This window comes from Lycium ferocissimum, chromosome 5, assembly GCF_029784015.1.
Source record: "Lycium ferocissimum isolate CSIRO_LF1 chromosome 5, AGI_CSIRO_Lferr_CH_V1, whole genome shotgun sequence".
In the NCBI taxonomy this organism is placed as follows: Eukaryota; Viridiplantae; Streptophyta; class Magnoliopsida; order Solanales; family Solanaceae; genus Lycium; species Lycium ferocissimum.
Window position 1 is genome coordinate 52,849,621 of NC_081346.1, and position 21,619 is coordinate 52,871,239.

Sequence of the window (21,619 nt, forward strand, 5' to 3'; positions counted from 1 at the left end):
TAAAATAATTCTATCTTTGCAATCCTTCTCTCCTTGACACTATAAAATAATAAAAAGAGGCCGAAAATCTTAAGTTGGGGGTGAAACATGTGTGAGAAAAAGGCTAAAAGCCTAAGTTGGGGGTGGTGTGTGTGAGTGACCTAACAAAGGATTCGATGTGGTTGTATATTGTTGCTACAAAAAAATATTTAAAAAAAAAAAAGGAAGAAGAGAAAAATCAAAAAATCATTGCACAAAAAGATAGTTAATACATACAACTTTGTTGAAACCACATCGAAGTTGAAGAAGTGAAAAGTGGGAGAAAGACAAGCATATCACGAAAGTAAAATGTAGTGTTCAAGAAGGGTGAGTCGCTAATATCCAAATATGTATCATACCCATCCCTAAGCCTACATTACAAGACTAAAAAAGTCCTAATGTGATCACAACCGAACAATCTGAAGTTGAAAGTATTGAAAATAAGGGCAAGCATATGTCATTTGCGTTTGTAGTACATGAACTTCTTTGTGAGTATGGGTGTTTCTCTTATTCTTTGTCTTTGTCCCATTTATCCTTGTACATATGTTTGTGGGACGTACTTTGGTCTTCGTGAGGGTGTAAGGGTTGAAAGAAATTGTGAAAATAAGTGATTACCCAAAGTAGCATTTGTATATGAATTGATAGTTTCAATAACTTTATGTCATGGATTGAAGCGTCATTGTGAATTGTAACATGTTTTGAGTGACACATCTTGTTTGAAATTGTGAAATTGAGAGGGTCAGTTGTGAAAGAGGTGCATGCCAGTAGTTCTTAGTCAAAATCATTGTGGACATTTTTACTCTATTGTATCTAAATTAAGTTGAGTCATTTGTGTTGTATTACTTGCTTAAGGATAAGCAAAGACTTTAAGTAGGGGGTGTTGATATGCCATGAAATTACAGCACATATGATGCTTTTAGACTATTAGTTTTACTTGTTTTAAAGCAAGTTCATGTTGTTTTTATTGTGTTTCAGGTAATCGACGAGTTAAAGGACAAAACTAGTAAAGTTGCATAACTGGCACAAAATGGTGAGGAATTATAGACCTTATTCCTGGTCGTGATTAGGGATAATGGCAACAAAATATTGAAATTGGAGATGCTAAGTTACAGACAAGAAATATGGACCGTATTTTGTTATACGAGTCGTATTCCAGCTCATCTTTAGTGGATGAAGTTTACGCAAAATGTCAAGTTTGAGTATGATAAAATACGGCCAAGTTTTACGGACTGTATATTTATATACAGGCCGTATCCTGTGTTCGTGATTTGAAGTAAAGAAAAGAGACTAAGTGATCGTATAACTTTTATATGGTCCGTATCTTATTATACAGAGCATATTTGATGCCGTCAGGGGCAATTTTGCTAAGTATAATTTCACATTTTTGGACCTTATAAATTGTTCCTTGTAGGGTTTTATTTGATTATCAGTTGTCAGACTTGTCTTTTGACGTAGAGCATTAAATACTTCATTGTTTTTGGAGCTTTTGAAGAACAAGACAATAACTTTCATCTTAGCTTAATCAATAGTAAGCAATATGAATTCTTTATTATTTTATTATTCGTTCTTCGTTATGAGTAGTTAATTTATCTACTAAGGTTGAACGCAATGATAGGTGTTAGGTGATTGGGAATTGAGATTGATATATGCATAATGGATTGTTAGGGTTTACTTGTTCTTCATTATTCATTGTTAGTTGATGGTTGCAAACATTAACTTAAGCCATAAACCTCAATTTATTTCGAAAAATAAGCTAGGGTTTGGCAAGAACAAGTAACAAGAACTTGGGGCGTTAACCCTCATTTAATAGACTCACTTAGGAATAAGAGGAATTTACTTGGCACATATTAACCGTTCTTCATATCAACTCTTTTATATTTTGGAAAATCATAAGGAGAGATAATCCTTCACTATTGGGAAATATTAGTGATTCAATTAGTGGTTAAGTTCATTCTTATAGCGATCCATTAGAAGTATATCAAGAATCAATACCCAAAGCGTACACTCTATCTAAAGGGGGACACAACCTTGGTTTCTTTAATCATATTCATTACAATCAAAGCAATTAGTTAATGAACAAACAATTTTCTATAAACTCAATGGAATACAAAACTAGACCACAAGAAAGTACAATACAACTTTAGTATCCTTTTCAGACCATATTCCCCGTGGGGTTCGACCCCAACCTAGTTGGGTTACTATATTTGACATCGCCCACTTTAGATAATTTAATAGGTGTAATTTGAGTGTATCAGTCTCCCAGGTAGCCTCCTCAACTGGATGATGCCTGTACTGAACTTTCATTGAAGCAATCTCTTTGAACCTCAATTTCTGAATCTGTTTATCCAAAATAGCAATTGGTTCCTCCACAAAATTCAGATTTTGATCAAGCAGCACCGAATCCCACTGAATCATATGAGAACCATCAGAATAATACTTCTTGAGCATGGAGATATCAAATACAGGGTGAACGCCAGAAAAATTAGGAAGCAAGGCCAACTTATAGGCTACCTTAGTAATGCGCTGAACAATCTCAAACGGACCAATGTACCCAGGGTTCAACTTTCCCTTCTTCCCAAACCCCATCACATATTTCATGGGTGAAACCTTTGGCAATACCCGCTCACCAACCATGAACTTTAGGTCATGAAACTTGCAGTCCGCATACCTCTTTTGTCTACTCTAAGCTTTCAAAAGCCTCTCCTAAATCAACTTGACCGTGTCTAAGGAATCACGAAGCAAGTCTATACCCTAAGGCCTCACCTCAAAAGCATTGAACCAACCAACTGGAGAACGATATCTCCTACCATACAATGCCTCAAATGGTGCCATCTCAATACTAGAATGGTAACTGTTGTTGTAAGAAAAATCCGGCAAAGGCAAGAACTGGTCCCAATAACCACCAAAATCGATCACACAGGCCCACAACATATCCTTATAGACCTTAATGGTACGCTCGGACTGTCCATCAGTCTGAGGGTGAAATGTTGTACTAAGCTCAACTCTAGTACCCAACTTGTTCTGCATAGATCGCTAGGATTGAGAAGTAAAGGCGAGTGCCTCGATATGAAATGGTGGAAATAGGCACGCCATGCAAATAAAATATCTCTCAAATGTAGATCCTAGCCAACTTCTCTGAATTGTAGGTAGTCTTAATTGGTACGAAATGAGCCAACTTAGTCAAACGGTCCACAATGACCCAAATAGCATCAAAGTTCCCCAAAGTCCGTGGTAACCCTACCACAAAGTCCATAGAAATCCTCTCCCATTTCCACTCATGTATAGGCATCCTCTGAGTAACTCCACCCGACTTTTGGTGCTCATACTTCACTTGTCGACAATTCAAACACTTAGCCACAAATCCTGCAATGTCTCTCTTCATACTAAAGTACCAATAATGTTGCTTCGAAACATGATACAACTTTGTAGCACCTGGATGAATAGAATACATCAAAATCTGAGCCTCCTCATAATCAATCTAGTCAAGTCACCCTCCTGAGGAACACAAATACGATGCTTGATCCTCAAAACTCCTTTATTATCAAGAATTGCCTCTCTAGCCTTCCCTTTTAACACATTGTTGGCATAAAGCCATATGTGAAGTTTTGATGATAGGCAAGGCAAAGACATGAAATAAGAAACCCAGCTTAGAAGGCATGATGAAAATTGAACTAGAGTAGATGCAAAAATGACAAGCAATAAAGCACAATGAATTAACCAGGTCTAAAGACGTAGGTCAATACAAAGACCAGTGCTAAGAAGCATTTTAGAGAGAGAATGAATGTTCCACATACATGATCTATGAGAAAGGGATATGATGATAAGCATAGGTCCATAGACATGTTCCATTACACAGTAGCAGAGACAGATGCAGGCATATGAACACAGATGGTACAAATATGTGAAATAAAGAATACAGATTAGAGATGCTGAGCAAAGGAGATGGAATGATGAGTGAACAAGTGAATAAAACTGGTCAAAATACATGTACCAGTTACAGAAAAGCACAGGCCAAGAGGATAGAATGAAGTGGCTTGGTCACAAAGATGTTTAGTGTTGTAGGACATGATTAGATCTATGCATAGAACAACTGAACAAGGCAGCAAAGGGAGAGAAGATCACAAGATATCAAGGGAAGAAACAATATGAAAAGACAGAACAAGTGTACAAAATATGATCTACCAGTTGGAGGAATGGTCATAGGTCATTAGGTGCCGTAGATGAATGACTCAGCTGTAGGGAGTGGTGAAGTGACTCAGACTCAAAAGATAATTTCAGAAGGAAATTTTTTTCAGCTAAAGGGTTTGCAGACAAAGCATGTGAATCAGGTCAACAGAAGAACCCGATCTGCAAACATGTTCCATCACAAAGCAGGAACAACATCAGAGTCAAAGAGTGATCAGAGGTGAGAAGAACAGTTGCAGACACAGAACTTACTGTTATTTGAAATAGGTCTGTCAACATGTTCCAGCCAAGATCTCAGAAGTAGTTCAATGGCAGATGAAGAATGAAAAAGATTGGTGGAACAGGTACATGAACATATTCTATCCCAGACAGTGCAGAGATTCAGAGGCGGATGAACCAGGTGGAGGAAACAGGTTCGTGAACATGTTCCAGGGAAAGTCTTACATCAACTAGGATTTGCAGAATTATGGAAAGAACTTGGCAGTCAAGTATGAAAGATTCCTTTCCATAATTGTAGGAATTAGTAAGCCTCCTACACGTACAAAGAACAGACTCAACAAGGCAAGAATCCAAGTACAACACAAACCTTGCGTGTGTGTCATTGACCGACTAGGAAAGGGTTTTGTGTTAGCCGACATGCCGAGCATAATGTTATAAATACCCAGGTCTTTGCAAGAAGAAGTTTGTGCACCCACAAGGAGCTAATTCAGAATATTGAGCGAAGAAGTTATATCCAAGAATATTCGAGAATCTGGTTGTTGCATCCCTAATGCACAAAAAAGGATCGGTGGAACTGTTTTACTCAATAATGTTCCCCAGTTCTGAAGTCCAGATTTGTGTATTAGGTTTGGTCATAGAGTTGTATCTTTATCAGCTTATTGTAGAAGCATTAAAGTAGATATAAACATTGAAAATCTAAGTAGGGAGTTTACTACTCGGAGACAACTTACTAGTCAAAGGTTGGGTTACAAGGCTGGGCTAAGGGTTAGATTACAGAGGTTGTAATTTGTAACTCACACTTGGCTCATTATTGTAGTGAAGTTGGGAAAACCCAATAGGTCTGTAGGTCGTGGTTTTTATCACCTTTTGAGTCGGATGGTTTCCATGTAAATATCGTGTGTCCTTTACTTACCTGTATTTTATTATTCCATAAAGAGGCTAGCATAGAACCTATACAGCAAGGTGTTCCATCCTTAGCAAAAAATTGGCTACACATAGGATAGGAAGTTGGTCGTGCAACCTAATAAGTGTTATCAGAGCGGGTTTTCCTTAAGGAGGTTAACACCTCAGGAGAAAATCATGGTGAGTGTTGCACAACCACTAAGGAAGCAGTAAGTCGACCTTAGGCTCATTAATCAAGCTCTTAAGATGAAGGCGAGAACCAAAAAGGAAAACTTATTGCCAACATACAAAGTGGAGGATGCTTCATGTTATATCCCGTATTTTTGTACATTGGGATATTTTAAGCTAATCGCGGCAAGTTAAGGACAAGACTATTTTGGGATCCGAGGTAGAGACTTTTAACCTCCGATTTTGTTTTAATGCACAAGTGCTTATAAATTTTATTTGGTATAGAAATATTAATGGAGATTAGGGATTAATTAACCATGATTAGATTATTAAGTGGGATTAAAGTTTAATTATTCATTAATTAAGCCATAAGTGGCCGTGTGGGCCCCACCCATGGCTTGGCCAAATTTGATTGGCTCAATACATGAGTGGGACATGTGTCCACCTCTTAGGCACCATATAAGTAGAAAATTGATGACAAGGAAAGTCATTTATCATCTTCACAACTTGAGAGATTAAGAGATAGAAGGAGAGAAGCTCTCGGCCATGGCTGGCCGAGTTTGAAGCTTGAATGTTTTGATCAAAAAATAATTTTCTTCAAGTATTTCAATCCTTTGGAAGGTGTATAACAACGTGGGATTGATCCTAGGTAGCAAGAACAAGTATTAATTCAAGGCACAAATTCTAGCCAAGTTGAGAAGTCAAATATTAAAGGTAAGGTTTAACTTTCTTTTGCATGTATTAAGGGGTGGTTGTGAACGTGTTGTAGTTGTAGAAATGAATGAAATTCATGAAACTATGTGTGTTGGTGTTAAAGCGTGTAGGGCCATTTGTGTAGAGATGGTGAATTGATTTTACTTGGTATTTTAGTTGTTGTTGTTATAAATTTTATGATGAGAATGAAAGGATTTAATGGTTCAAGTTGGAGTTGTAATTGTTTGTGGGCTGTTGTAGAAGTTAATATGATGTTAATATAGTTTCTTGCATTTATGTGGATGTTGTTAACGTGTGGCTGTTGGTATAGTTCATGAATTTGAAAGAAAAGAATGTGTTGTTGTTGTTCTTGTTGAACTTGGGAGTTTATATGTTGTATTGTGTGTTGGTTGGGATGTTTTGGAGTGTTGTACGGGCTGCCCTGAGTGTTCTCGAGTCTTGTTTGAATAGTCTCGGATTGATACTTGAACGTATCATCATTGATGTTGGCTTGGTTATATGTGGTTGGTTTGAATGTGAAGGAAATGTCGTCAAATTATTTAGAAAGGAGTTACTGACGTTAGAATACGTTTTGAATTCCCCCATAGCTTAACCGTAGTTCTTGATGTCTTAATATAGGTTGAGGTACTATTGAGCAGCGTATACGTGTTGTGTTGCGAGTAAACGCTAAAGGTATGTAAAGCCTATCCCTTCTTTCTTTTGGCATGTCCTAGATGTAAGTAAGATACGGTATGAGTTTTGGGGTAACTCTATTCATAAGTTCCGAGCATGATTTATGATTCTTATTAACTTCTTGATATTAGAATTCTTAATGTAGTCGAGCTATTGCCCTCGAGTCTTTTATATGATTGGATAGTAAATGATGCATAAAGAGTTCCTATTCTTAAAGGATTCTATAATGAATAATGTCCTTAACTTTCATAAGCTGTCTCGTATTAGTTTGATACATGACTATGACCCCTGAGACTTTCCTTAATATAGTTCGTAATGACATTTAGAGAGAACTTAATATGGCTATCATCCTGATACTCGAACGTTGATTAGTTTACTTATCTATTAAGTCTCAAATGATGATTTATATGCATATGGTTACTCACTACTCTGCTTGTGCATCTTTGTTATTACATCTTTCACCGAGTCCGGGCCGGTATATCATCGTGCACACCTCCATTTCGCATGGTTCACCGAGTCCCCCACTGAGGGCGGTACGACATATATATGTTATGGTGTTATGCTGTGTTATGGTGTTATCTTTGCGTTATGGTGTTATGATGTGTTATGGTGTTATCTTTGTGATACGGAGTTATGCCGTGATACGGAGTTATCTTGTGTTCGGGTATCTTGTGTTATGGCGCCAAAGACGGGGTGGCGACCATGTTCCCGAGTCCTATAATGGGTCGGATATGATATATGATATTGACATGCATGATTTGTGTTTCAAAAGCAAGCATTTTGGTATCCCGGTTATTGCACTCATTTTACGTACTTCTTATTTCGATTATAATCATTTCTTACGTATTTCATGCTTTATATACTCAGTACACATCTCGTACTGACCCCCTTTCTTCGGGGGGCTGCGTTTCATGCCCGCAGGTACAGACGCTCGTTTTGGTGATCCGCCAGCTTAGGATATCTATTCAGCTATCTTGGAGTGCTCCCTTGTTCCGGAGCCTAGCTTTTTGGTACAGGTCCTTTTGTTGTATATATGTGTCTATCCAGGGGTACGGCGGGGCCCTGTCCCGTCATATGATACTGTTGTTACTCTTAGAGGTCTGTAGACATATGTGTGGGTTTGTACATAGTTGCTGTTTAGTTGTGTATATATGACTTATGTTTTGGGACGTTCCCATTCGTAGTGGCAGCCTTGTCGGCTTGCGTATGTATATATGTTTTGGGATACTGTATGTAGTGGCAGCCTTGTCGTCTTGCATGTATATAGTTGGGGCGTTCCCACATGTTATGATAGCCTCGCCGGCTTATGTACGATGTTATCTATTGAGAGTTGTAACTCCTCAGGAGACAGGTTGCTGTGATATATATATATATATATATATATATATATATATATATATATATATATATATATATATATATATATATATGTGTGTGTGTGTGTGTGTGTGTGTGTGTGTGTGTGTGTTTTGTGACGACGTCTTGCCTTTTTATATAAGTTTCTTATCATGCTAGTTATGGGCTGATTATAACTAACAGGTGTGTATACGAGTGTCCAGCTCGGGCACTAGTCGCGGCCTACGGGGTTGGGTCGTGACACTTCAAGTGCAAGAAGGCCTATCATAGAATCAGAGATTGCCTACTATGGGAGATCGAATGGAAGACAAAAAGAGCAGAAAAAGAAAGGTTGAAGGATCCGATCAATGATCAAAAGAGCGATGACAATATTAAAGACAAAGAAAATCCCTCAACACTCCATGCTGATGAGGAGTCAAAATCAGGAAAGGACTCAAGGTTAAATATTCTTGATCTAAAAGACAAGTTAGATCACTTTTCTAAGAAGAAACTCACATCTCTCATGAACACTCTCCTGGATGAACATCATAATTAGAGCACAAACATAGTTTATTCATCTAATGCTATCTCCGAACTGAAAAATAAGTTTATGAGAATAATAGTCTAGAAAAGAATTCAATAAGCCACAAGTTGCTTCAAACAAACACAACGATTCATCCATGAGTAATTTAAAATGCTAGCTCATACCTACCATTGGGAACAAGTGGGGATATCTCTTCTTCATGTCCTCCTCTGCTTTCTAAGTAGCTTCCTCAGTATTATGGTTTCGCCACAACACTTTAACCGATGCCACATCCTTTGGCCTCAACCTTCTAACTTGACGATCTAGATTCTGAACCGGTTTTTCTTCATAGGTTAACCCTTCATTAATTTCAATCTCTTCATGGTTCAACACATGGGAAGGATCAGGTTTATACAACCTCAACATCGAAACGTGAAACACAGGGTGCACCATGGCCATATCGGATGACAACTTCAATTTATAAGCCACCGTCCCAATTTTCCTAACAATCTCGTATGGGCCAATGAAACGGAGACTAAGTTTCCCCTTTTTACCAAACCGCATTACTCCGTTCATCGGTGACACTTTCAAGAACACCTTGTCACTGACAGAAAACTCTAGCTCACGATGCCTCATATCCGTATAGGACTTCTGTCTACTCTGAGCTGTCTTGAGCCGTTGCGTAATAAGATTAACCTTCTCAATTTCTTCATGAACTGAATTCGGACCCAAAAATTCCACTTCAGTTGGTTCAAACCAACCAATTGGAGATCGACAACGCCTTCCATAAAGAGCCTCATAAGGAGCCATTTGAATACTCGCTTGATAGCTATTGTTGTAAGCGAATTCCACCAGAGGTAGGTGTTCATCCCAACTTTCTCCAAAATTGATTGCATAAGCTCGTAGCATATCTTCCAAAGTCTGCATAGTTCTCTCCGCCTGCCCGTTAGTTTGAGGATGAAAGGCAGTGCACAATTTCACTCTAGTTCCTAACTCTTCTTGAAAGGATGTCCAAAAATGAGCAGTAAATTGCGTGCCTCTGTAAGATATAATCGATGTCGGAACACCATGCAATCTAACTATCTCTTTTAGAAATAACTTAGCATACTCCGCTGCGGTATATGATGTCTTCACAGGGAGAAAATAGGCAGACTTTGTGAATCTATCCACGGTAACCCAAATCGAGTCAAACTTGGCCTTTGTGCGGGTTAACCCCACAACGAAATTCATATTGATCTCCTCCTACTTCTACTACGAAATATCAATACCTCCAAGCCTTTAATGTTCAGCCTTCACCAGTTGACAGTTTAAACACTTAGCCACAAAGTTAGAAATATCAACCTTCATGCTCTTCCACCAATAGTGTTGTTTCAAATCCCTATACATTTTGGTGGATCCCGTGTCACGACCCAACAAGAGGGCCATGACAGGTACTCGGTACTAGCTACTGAGCACCCCATATCACACTATCTATCATAGTTCCCAACAGACTTACAGTGAAATGGTCACTAATTATCTTCACAAAATATGCATATATACATAAGCTCTCGAGGTGTGGAAAGTGATATACAAAAATATACACTAAGGTGATCATGAGACCCCTATTACCCACATATATGTATCTACGAGCCTCTAACAGGAATACTGAACATTTGGACGGGACAGGACCCCGCCATGCCCTAAAACATATACACAAAAGAATGTACCGATATGCGGCAACTCCGGAGTAGTGGAGTGCTTCTGTAAAGCTGTTGACAAGGCTCCTAAGGATCTTTACCGTCTCCCCATCTACCTGTGGGCATGAACACAGTGCCTGCAAGAAGGGACGTCAGTACGAGTAATGTACCGAGTATGTAAGGTATGAACGATAATATAATAATGGATACAAGTATGAATAATAACAGAATGAAAATATAGAGCGTATCGTAAGATAAAAGAGTAGCCTGTACATATGAGTGCCTCTTAGGGAGGATGTCATGCATGCTTAGCTTTCTTTGAAAAACATTTCTTGTTCATATATTCAAAAAATAGAACATATCATATTGCCGAGGAACGTCGGCTCCGATTCATGTAACCACATATGTCTCGCGTCCGGGCATCCCGCGTCCGGGATGATAACATGTCATATTATACCAACTGATCAGGTGGCCATGCGCCTATAGCGCCTCGCCCTTTTTCCCATATTCCCCATTTACATATACATATATCATATAAGCAGCATGCAGGAGAGCCCAAGAAATGTTATGTCTCTATCGAAGTGACATAAGGTCGGTAACTTCCGATTATATTATGGAATAATCATCATCACTTTATCTCACCTTGAAGGAACAATTATTATAAGGTGAGACTATCAATGAAGAATAGCATCAAGAGAAAACATAGAATAAGATCATAAATCTCGTAAGGCGTCAATTCATATACTTTGAAATCTTAAAAAATAGTCATCATCCATGAATAAAATTGAGAAATCAAGAAATAGCTCAACATTCTTATATCGTCATTGAAATCATAACTTGGAACCTTTAAACATGAAATCGTTCTCATCATAGTCACCGTAGAAAAATATTCTCATCTTTGGCATCATTGTCATCATGATAAAACATGTCCATCCTTGTTGTCATAAGAGCTGACAAAATCATAAACCTTTGTTTTGGAAAAATACGGACAATTTGGAAAAACATTTACGGGTTATCGGGAAAGGAATCATGCCTTGGAATCATAGACTTCTAACTTTTGAAAACAAAGAAGTTATGGAAGCATTTATGAAATCGTAGCATAGGAATCATGCCTTTGAAAGAAAGGGACGAGCCTTAAGATACCTGCGCGGCCTTCTATTTTCTATGCTTATCCGTCCGTACTAGTAAATCTACATTTGTGAGAATTCACACTATCGTTAGACTCGTCATTGCATACGTGTACTGAGCTTTCAATTTAAACTCTTTATATTCTGCCGAAAATTGGGCAGCATCTCCCCTGTTTATATGCCTAGCCCGAAATCATAATCAAGCAACCAACAACACAACAACAATACCAACATCAACAACATCATTATCCATACCAATATATTCCATAAAATATCCCACACGATGTTTTTCTAATTTCTCAACCAACCATAACAACATCCATAATACCATAATAAAAAAATTATATTCAATTTGATCTCAAATTAATCCAAAATTCTCTTTCAAACTCACCTCATGGCCATCAACTTCAATTCAACTCTTTATGATTTTCTCCTATAATTCTTTCCTCTCTAAGAATTGCTAAACCTTTACATCATCTTAATCATGTAAATAATAGAAAGAACATACCTTATTGTGAAAGAACTTCACTCTATTCACCCCTTTCCAATATCAAGTTCATCACCACCTTGAAGAGAAACAAGAACAATTATCTTCCATAAATTTTTTCTTGAGGTTTTGATGTCCCTTGATGATATGGAAAGGTTAGGAAGGATTATGGAGAATTATGGAGTGTTATAGAAGATGATGGAATGTTATGGAGAGTTATAGAACTCTCAAGAAGTTTGGGAGGTGAGAAAGTGATGAAAAATAATGGGTCAGAGGGGTACTTATAGGTGTGGTTCGGGTCGGGTACTGTAGCAGCATTTTTCTGCTCCGTCCGCCTAACTTGTAACGTCCATAGCTCCCTGCTCCGATGTCGTATTGACGAATGGTTTGTTGCGTTGGAAACTAGAATCGATGAACTTCATTTTAGGCTTTTGAAACACCTTAAAAATCCTCATATACTCAGAGATATACCCCTCCAAATTTGACCCAAAATTCTGTCCAAAATTCTGCCAACTTTTTTTTTTTTTTTTCAAATTTTCAATAAACTTATTTTCTTCGCTTTGTTTGGTCCCGGAATCTTCTAAAAGTCTCCATACATGATATTTATCATTAATCATACTTGATAATGGTCATGTCCTTTGGTTTCAATGTTGTCCTTCCCGGTTACGACTTACGAGATTGTAATTCATCCTTTACTTCATTGTTACAAATTTCTCATGGCTTGTACCTTCCAAAACTTCATGGGACATCTCCGATACTCCATTAATATGGTGAAGTACGTGGAATGCTCATGCTCTGAAAATGCGAGGTGTAACATCCTTCCCCCCTTAGAAACATTCGTCCTCGAATGCTGCAGTATTACCAACCCACGACACTATCTTTGATTCGTCAGAAAAATTATTTTTCCTTTAGGGTCCGATTACCCTTTGCTTAAACTATAACTTGGGTCAGTCTCTTCTCATTCTTTCTTAACACTTTTATTGCCTTCAATCATCTTCTTTCACTTTGGTCCTGGAACCTATGGGCACTTGCTTGACACTTGTTAAGAGTATTCATTAACCTTATAAGGGTTCCATGACCTCTCCGAGCTTACTTTAGTTTACTTAAAACACAAACGACGCGAAATTTTTTCTAGGTGTAACATCCCGGATGAACCGAATGCTTGGATCTATGAGCTTCCATCATTAATTCTTGTCGAAGACCATCAACATCAGGAACACAAAATCGTCCTTGCAACCGCAAAACACTATCACCAGTACCAACAGTAAATGAAGTGTACTCACCCCTTTCCACTCCATCTCTCAGATTTGCCAAAAGTTCTTCATCATATTGCTTGGATTTTATCCTTTCCACCATGTCAGACCGTGATAGCGTGATTCCCACTAACTCTCCATCTTTAGTTTCATCAAGTCTGACCCCAAGACTAGCAATTCTTCGAATTTCCTTCCCCATGGGCATGTCATGTGCACACACAAATAAGCCAACGTGCCCATAGATTTTCTACACAAAGCATCAACAACCACATTAGCCTTACCAGGATGATACAAAATATTCAAGTCGTAGTCTTTTAACAACCCCAACCACCTCTGCTATTTGAGATTCAACTCTCGCTGCTTAAAGATATATTGCAAGCTCTTATGGTCAGTAAAAACATCGCAATGCTCACCATAAAAATAATGACGCCAAATTTTCTAGGCAAATACCACGGCAGACAACTCTAAGTCATGAGTCGGATAATTCTTCTCATGCTTCTTCAACTATCGCGAAGCATAAGCAATCACCTTACCGTTCTGCATTAACACACAACTGAAACCACTTCTGGAAGCATCACAATACACCACGTATCCAACAGACCCAGAAGGTAAAGTCAAAATAGGAGTTGAAGTCAACTTTGTCTTAAGCTCTTTTCACAAGCTTCGGACGACTGAAACTTAGCAATCTTTTGTGTCAATTTAGTCAATGGTGAGGCTATGGACGAAAAACCTTTCACAAACTTTCGGTAATAATTTGCCAAACCCAAGAAGCTACGAATTTTTGTCGCACTAGTTGGTCTAGGCCAATCCTTAACTACTGAAATTTTCTGAGGATCTACCTTAATGCCGTCACCAGTTACCCACGTGACCCAAGAAAGACACAGAATCGAGCCACAACTCACACTTAGAGAATTTTACATAAAGCTCGTTCTCCTCAAGTGTTGTCAAAGTTATCCTCAAATGATTTGCATGATCCTCACGATTCTTAGAGTATACCAAAATATCATCAATAAACACAATAATGAAGTGGTCTAGATAAGGCTTAAACACACGATTCATCAAATCCATGAATGCAGCAGGCACATTAGTCAACCCAAAGGACATGACTAGGAACTCAAAGTGCCCATAACGAGTACGAAAAGCGGTTTTCGGGATATCCTTCTCCTTTATCTTCAATTGGTGATATCCAGACCTCAGATCAATCTTTGAAAAGAACTTAGCACCCTAAAGTTGGTCAAACAAATCATCTATCCTAGGCAAGGGATACTTATTCTTAATGGTCACCTTATTAAGTTGACGGTAGTCAACACACATCCTTAAGGAACCATCCTTCTTCCTAACAAACAAGGCTGGGGCACCCCAAGGTGAGGAACTTGGTCGGATGAAACCCTTATCCAACAAATCCTTTAACTGATCCTTTAATTCCCTTAACTCCGCTGGAGCCATACGATAAGGTGGAATTGAAATAGGTTGGGTGTCGGGGATAACATCAATCCCAAAATCAATAACTCTATCAGGAGGAACACCAGGAAGATCTTCGGGAAATACTTTGGGATAATCACAGACTATGGGAACAGATGCAAATTCAGGTACTACGGCTTTTGTATCATTACCAGCAACCGAATGCTAAATAAACCCCTTAGTAATCATCTTATGAGCCTTAAGATAGGAAATAAATCTACCCTTTGGCTTAGCAATTTCACCCTCCCATACAATAACTGGCTCATCGGGAAAGGCTAAGTGATACACATTAGCAACCAGTCAATCCCTATAATTACATCAAAATCCACCATCTCAAGTTCATACAAATCAGCCACGGTCTCACGCCCTTTAATCACAACAACACAATTTCTATACACTATAGAAGAAATAATAGGAACACCCGAAGGCGTATCAACAACAAAGGGTTCCAGCAAAGGTTCAAGTTTCATATCCATATCAAGAGCAAAATAAGGGGTCACATACGATAAATTTAAACCCGGATCAATCAATGAGTAAGCATCATAAGAACAAATGGTAAGGATACCTGTAACCACAGTGTGAGAAGCCTCAGCTGTCTCCCTACGAGTCAGCCCATAAAGTCGAGCTATCCCTCCACCAGAAGCATTAGCAACTTCCTTTCCTTTGCCGTTATTACGAGCATTCTGATTATTATTGTTAGTATTACCAGCAGGCGAATTTCTAGCAGATGCAGAAGCAGGCGAATCATTCTTTTGGTTATTCATAGCAGCCATCTCACGTAGCAATTTTCTGTATTCCCTCTTAATGTGGCCTCTAATCCCACAATGATGACAAATACATTCTTCCCACCTTTGGTGGATGACTACTTCCCTGCGAAAACTTACTATTATTATTATTATTATTATTATTATTATTATTATTATTATTATTATTATTATTATTATTATTTTTCTGACCTTGCCTACCGGAAGGCACACTGGCATGGGAATAAGCGCTAGACTGAGCAGGTGCAGAATACCCTTTACTCTGCCCTCTCTTATAATTATTACCACCGAAACCACCCGCCGATTGGGCCTTCTTGTTCTGATCTCGATCCACCCTCTCTTCATTTTTCCAACTCACTTGTTGTTCAGCAAACCCAACCAGAGATGAGAAAGTGCAAGTAGGAGACATAGCAACAGCAGGACATGCAGGCTTGATACGTGGTATCAAGCCTTTCACAAAACAATCAAATTCATAGCATGGAAGTTGAATTATAGCATCGAAGCTAAATAATAATTATCTCAATGTAGTCACACCATATATTAGCATTAAAGTTCATTATGTCATTACGAAAATCCATAATTTCATAGATAATCTTGAAAACGTTTTCACTTCTTTAAACAAGATTTATTTGTCTTAGTTTCTTTGTTAAATCATCAATACCAACAATTAACCACCATCCCTGATCATCTCTTATAGAAGAAAATGATTATGATTTCATATACGTATATAGACGATAATACAATCAAGGTTTAATGTGGGCTTATCCCTTCACGCACACCAACCACAAGCAAAGACATGAATTAGTGTTTTGCATGAGAATTTCACCTTTTTATTCAATAAAGAACCTTTGAGAAGAAAACATACATCCATGATAAGGTTCTTAAAAGAGAGACATACCTTAGTATGTTAAACAAAGTTTAACAATTCACTTTTCCAGTGAAGAACACCCAAACCCTAGCTTGAATCACTTTAGGAAGAATTATGTTGCAAATCCTAGGTTTTAGTCACAAGAATCATGTTAAGAATCATGGGTTTGATGTTAGGATTGATAATCAATGATTAAGATGTTCTTACCTTAGTGTTGGAGCCCTAGAGAGATATTTTCATCCTTAGGGTTTTTGAGAGTGAAAAGAATGGAAGAAAAACTAAAATTTTGCAACTTATATAATTTCAGCCCGTCAGGCACAATCGACGGAGCGTCGATCTGCTCTGTCGAATGGTCTTTGTGCTAGATCAATTCTACAGTACAAATGACGTAGCGTCGAACAGATCGACAGAGCGTTGATCTGATCCGTCAAAGTCATGAAATTTCCGGTGAGCAACTTTCTCTTCTTTGCTTTCTACGGTACAAAGGACGGAGCGTCGAACAGATCAACGGTACAAAGGACGACCGTCAAACCTCCTTTTCATGAAACTATAGTGAATTTTCATTGTGACCATCTCCTATTGGGTCTTTAGACTAAAATCATGCACGTAACCCAACATATAAGGTTCCAAAGGACTCATACATCGCTTTCACACTCTATACGAATTTATGGGATGTTACAGCTCCTATCTTGATATTTATGAGAAATTCCAAAATCATGAAAGGATATGAAATCATATGGATTCTTGTATCTTTCCAAGACTTGATGATGCTTATGTTAGCTCTACAATATTTTCGAGTTATACCGACCTTATGTCACCCCGACTGGCTTGGTACTACTAATCCATGTGTTTCATACATCATCTGTACATACATACATATATATATATATATATATATATATATATATAAGATAACACCCCGAGCTATAACCGGTGGGCATGACACTAAGGTGTGCTATATATGTATGTTATAACACCCTGAGCTATAATCGGTGGGCATGGCACTAGTATGCAATTACACCACTGCAGTTGGGCATGTTATATGATGGGATGAGTCCCAAAGATTGGCATATATGATATGATACTGGCCATAGAGGCCTATATATGTATATGTATATGTAAATGTACAAGATTACGCATGCATAATGTATGCCACGAGAGGCATTCGAGTTCCGGAGTTGCTCCCTTTTATTTCCTTACTCAAATTATTTCTACTTATTCTATCCTTTATCTCATGTTCTATTTAGTCTTACATACTTTATAAACTTTTCATACTGCGTCCCTTATGGGGGGGCTGAATTCATGCCTGCAGGTTCGACTACTCAAATTGACGAGCCCTATTGCTAGGTTGGTCCAGCTCAACGGTTGAGCAGGGAGCTCCACTACTCCTGGGCATGCATTGCTGTCATTTTGGTACGTATTATGTATATATATGTTTTGGGTATGGCGGGGCTTTGTCTCGACCTTTATAACCTTTACGTCATATGTATGCACTCTTAAAGGCTCGTAGACATGTGTGCGATGTACGGGTTCTTTTGCATAGCCTTGTTGGCTTGTGGTTATTGTATATGTTGCTTTTGGGTATGGCCTTGCCCGCCTAGTTATGACTTATGCACTCATTTGGTGGCCTCGTCGGCCCATTTATGTATATATAGCTATCTGATATGTCTCGTTAATAGTGTTGTAGTTGTTATTACATTTTCCTCCAGTTTCCTTGTGAGTAGGACTTGACGGCCCATAAGTTGTATGTGGTCACTAGTAGGTAGTACAAATAGGCACTTGGACCTTGGGGTCGCGTGCCAGTCATGCCTCTCCGGCTTGGGGTGAGACAGAAGACCAGGAGATAAGATGACTCAGTGGAAGAAGCAATTCAATGAAGTGATAGAACAAGTGTACATTACATGTTCTATCTGGTGAAGGAATGGTCATAGGCTATCAGGTGCAGTAGATGAATGACTCAGCAGTAGGAAAGATGAAGTGACTCACACTCAGAAGACAACGTTTAGAAGCAAGAAATTGTTCAGGTAAAGGATTTGTAGAAAAAGCATGTGAATCAGGTCAACAGAAGAACCAGTCTGCAAATATGTTCCTTTACAGAGCAAGAACAACATCAGAGTCAATGAGTGATCAGAGGTGAGAAGACCAGTTGCAAACACTGGACTTACAGTTATATGAAACAGGTCTGTCAATATGTTCCAGCCAAGATTTCAGAAGCAGTTCAATGGCAGATGAAGAATGCAAAAGATTGGTGGAACAGGTATATGAACATGTTCTATCGAAGACAGTGTAGAGATTTAGAGGCAGATGAACCAGGTGGATGAGACAGGTTCGTGAACATGTTCTAGGATAGGGCAAGTCCTACAACAACTAGGATTTGAAGAATTATAGAGAGAACTTGACGGTAAAGTATGAAAGATTCCTTGCCATAATTATAGGGATTTGTAAGCCTCTTATATATACATGGAGCGGACTCAACAAGGCAAGAATCCAAGTATAAACCAAACCATACGTGTGTGTTATTGACCGACTAGCAAAGGGTTTTGTGTTAAGCGACTTTGTGGAGCATAATGTTATAAATACCCGTGTCTTTCCAAGAAGAAGTTTGGCCACCCACAAAGAGAGAATAGAGAATCTTGACAAAGAAGTTATATTCAACAATATTAATAAATGCAGGGTTGCATCCCTAGTGCACAAAGAAAGGATTGATGGAACTATTTTACTGAATAATGTTTCCCATTTTTAAAGTTTAGATTTGTGTATTAGGTTTGGTTATAGAGTTCTATCTTTATCAGCTTATTGTAGAAGCATTAAAGTAGATAAAAACGTTATAATTCCAAGTAGGAAGCTTACTAGTTGGAGATAGCTTGCTAGTTAGAGGTTGGGTAGCAAGGCAGAGGTAAGGGTTAGATCATAGAGGTTGTAATTTGTAAATCGCAGTTGGATCATTGTTGTAGTGAAGTTGAGGAAGTCCTACAAGTCTGTAGGTTGTGGTTTTTATCACCTTTTGAGCCGGGTGGGTTCCATGTAAATTCGTGTATCCTTTACTTACCTGTAGTTTATTATTCCGGAAAGACGCTAGCATAGAACAGGTACAGTAAAGTGTTCGATGCTTAGGTGAAAATTGGCTACGCATAGTATCGGAAGTAGGCCGTGCAACCTAACACACATTATCTCGAATTTTGCACAACTTTGGATCCTCAAACTGTTAGGCTCTAATCTTCTCTAATAAGGAAAACCGGGCCTCCACACAAGCCAGAACCTTGCTAGGTTTGAAAATATCAAGTCTCACCAACCTATTTGCCAAAGACTGAACATCGCTTTCCATCTTTGAACTTTGATGGATTCTTCTCCATTGTAAGAACTTTATTATCTTTGACAGGGTTAAATTTGACAGCATTCCTAAAAACATTCCCACCTAGTACAGATCTAGCAATCTTTACCTTGTTCCAATCATTACCAAAAGTTTTCAAATCAGGTTCTCCTATCATCTTCTCTCTCCCATCACCTTTAGCACCATTATCATCAGGACTTCTTCTCAATTCTGGATGTAGAGTTCTACAACCTTCTTCATTATGCCCTTGAAGTTTACACTTCTGACAGTACTTTGGTAAAACATCATATTGAATATTAATATCAACTGCTCTAACTTCACTTGTCTTTTCATCAACAATTTCCATCCTGACTGGCTCTGGAAGATTTGCAACTAGATCAACTAAGATCTTAATCCTAGCACAACTAGGTCTAGTTTTGTTAATCATAGCTGTATGTAATTTCAAAGGTTTACCTACTGCCGAAGCCAATGAGAATAAGGATTCTTTGACAAAAAAAGTAGGTAACAAATGTGGAAAAGAAATCCATGCCATAGCCATTGTGGTCTCTTCATCAATTATGAATTTTGGATCATAAATCAAAGGCCTCATGGGATAATAAAAACCATCTTTTGAGTTTATATAATGAACACCTGTCGATGTCAATGTAATGAAGAATTCCAACAACTCAAATCTCATTATAATGTCCCTATGTCTGAATAAACCTATTCTGCAGTCTCCCTTAATCCCACATTGCTTAGGGATTTTCACATGAAGCTCTTCCAACTCCGGCTAGCCATGTGAAAGTTTTCCCACCATAGGATAGTTGAGTTCTTCGATCGAGTTCATACATGACACTTCTACTTCTGTTCATCTCACCACTTATTTTCCATCTATCATCTCCATATGCTTGATGGGAATAGGCTCAATATCGATCCTGGTATTAGGGTTTATAAGATCAGCATACATAACTAGGGTTTGTTTCTCATTCACTACAGGATTAGTGATAGTATTTGCATTCGATGATGGAAGTGAAAAAGGGAAATGGGAAGAAGAAGCCATGTCCTGGCCAGCCACCATGGGCAGCTGGCCACCGGCCACCACCATAGGATAAGGGTTTACTCGCTTTTAGGGTTTTGCATGGAGAGAGAAGAGAGCAATTTTTTAAAAAGAATTACACAATGCCACCCCATTCTCATTGTATATTATTATGATGGCATTCCTGCGTGCTCTGATTTTTAGTTAAGCATGAAAGTATTTGGTGCTTGCATCCCTATTTCGGATCCAGCAGGCTCTAGATTTTTGTCTCGGGACTTTCTCCTCCACAATACTCCATTTTTTCAATCTCTCTCGACGGAGACTTCTTCTCTTGGTCAAATAATCTTTGGCATATGGTTAAGTTACAATAGCTGCCTGAACTTGTTCAAGTTGTTCTCTGCCTTGGGTTAGTTTTGTAGCATAGGATGCCATCAAAGTATTTAGATCTTTTAGCTCTTGTTTTAGTTGTTTCAGCCTATGCCATATCCTAGACATAACATTACGGTGCACATCTTGTTGCCAACTTTAGCTACCACCTCTCCAAAGCACGGATGCTCCATAACGATTGAATAAAGCTTGAATTGTTGAAGGTGTAGGGTAATGCTTCCGGTATTGAATCAAGATGGAGAGTGATCGGACATCGAGGTAAAGATAGTCTACCTCAACATTACTCTACTCTTACAGCCACTAACAATTTCCCATAGCGCAGTTAATCTTGCTATACACCTTACTATTAACATCCTGATTGTTGCACCATGTGAAAAAACACCCTTTTGATCTTAGAAGAGTGAGTTGCAGGTCAGCTACAAGGTTTTGCAACCCCTGGATCTCAGTTTGGGTCACAGGTTGCCCAATCTTGTCTTCATTTGAGAGCACATTATTAAATCTCCACTTAATAAC

The 21,619-nt window shown here is 38.5% G+C and overlaps 1 protein-coding gene across 1 annotated transcript; it reads right to left on the reverse strand.

The window, feature by feature from the left end:
* Positions 1–8,974: 8,974 nt before the first annotated feature.
* On the reverse strand, positions 8,975–9,547 carry LOC132057817 (uncharacterized). The gene has a single exon (XM_059450416.1). It carries the CDS (start codon positions 9,545–9,547, stop codon positions 8,975–8,977), a length of 573 nt encoding a protein of 190 aa, XP_059306399.1.
* Between the last annotated feature and the right edge of the window lie 12,072 nt (positions 9,548–21,619).

Bases quoted from the DNA above. Each gene is read 5' to 3' on its own strand.
- LOC132057817 (XM_059450416.1), bottom strand. From the start codon at position 9,547: ATGGCTCCTTATGAGGCTCTTTATGGAAGGCGTTGTCGATCTCCAATT.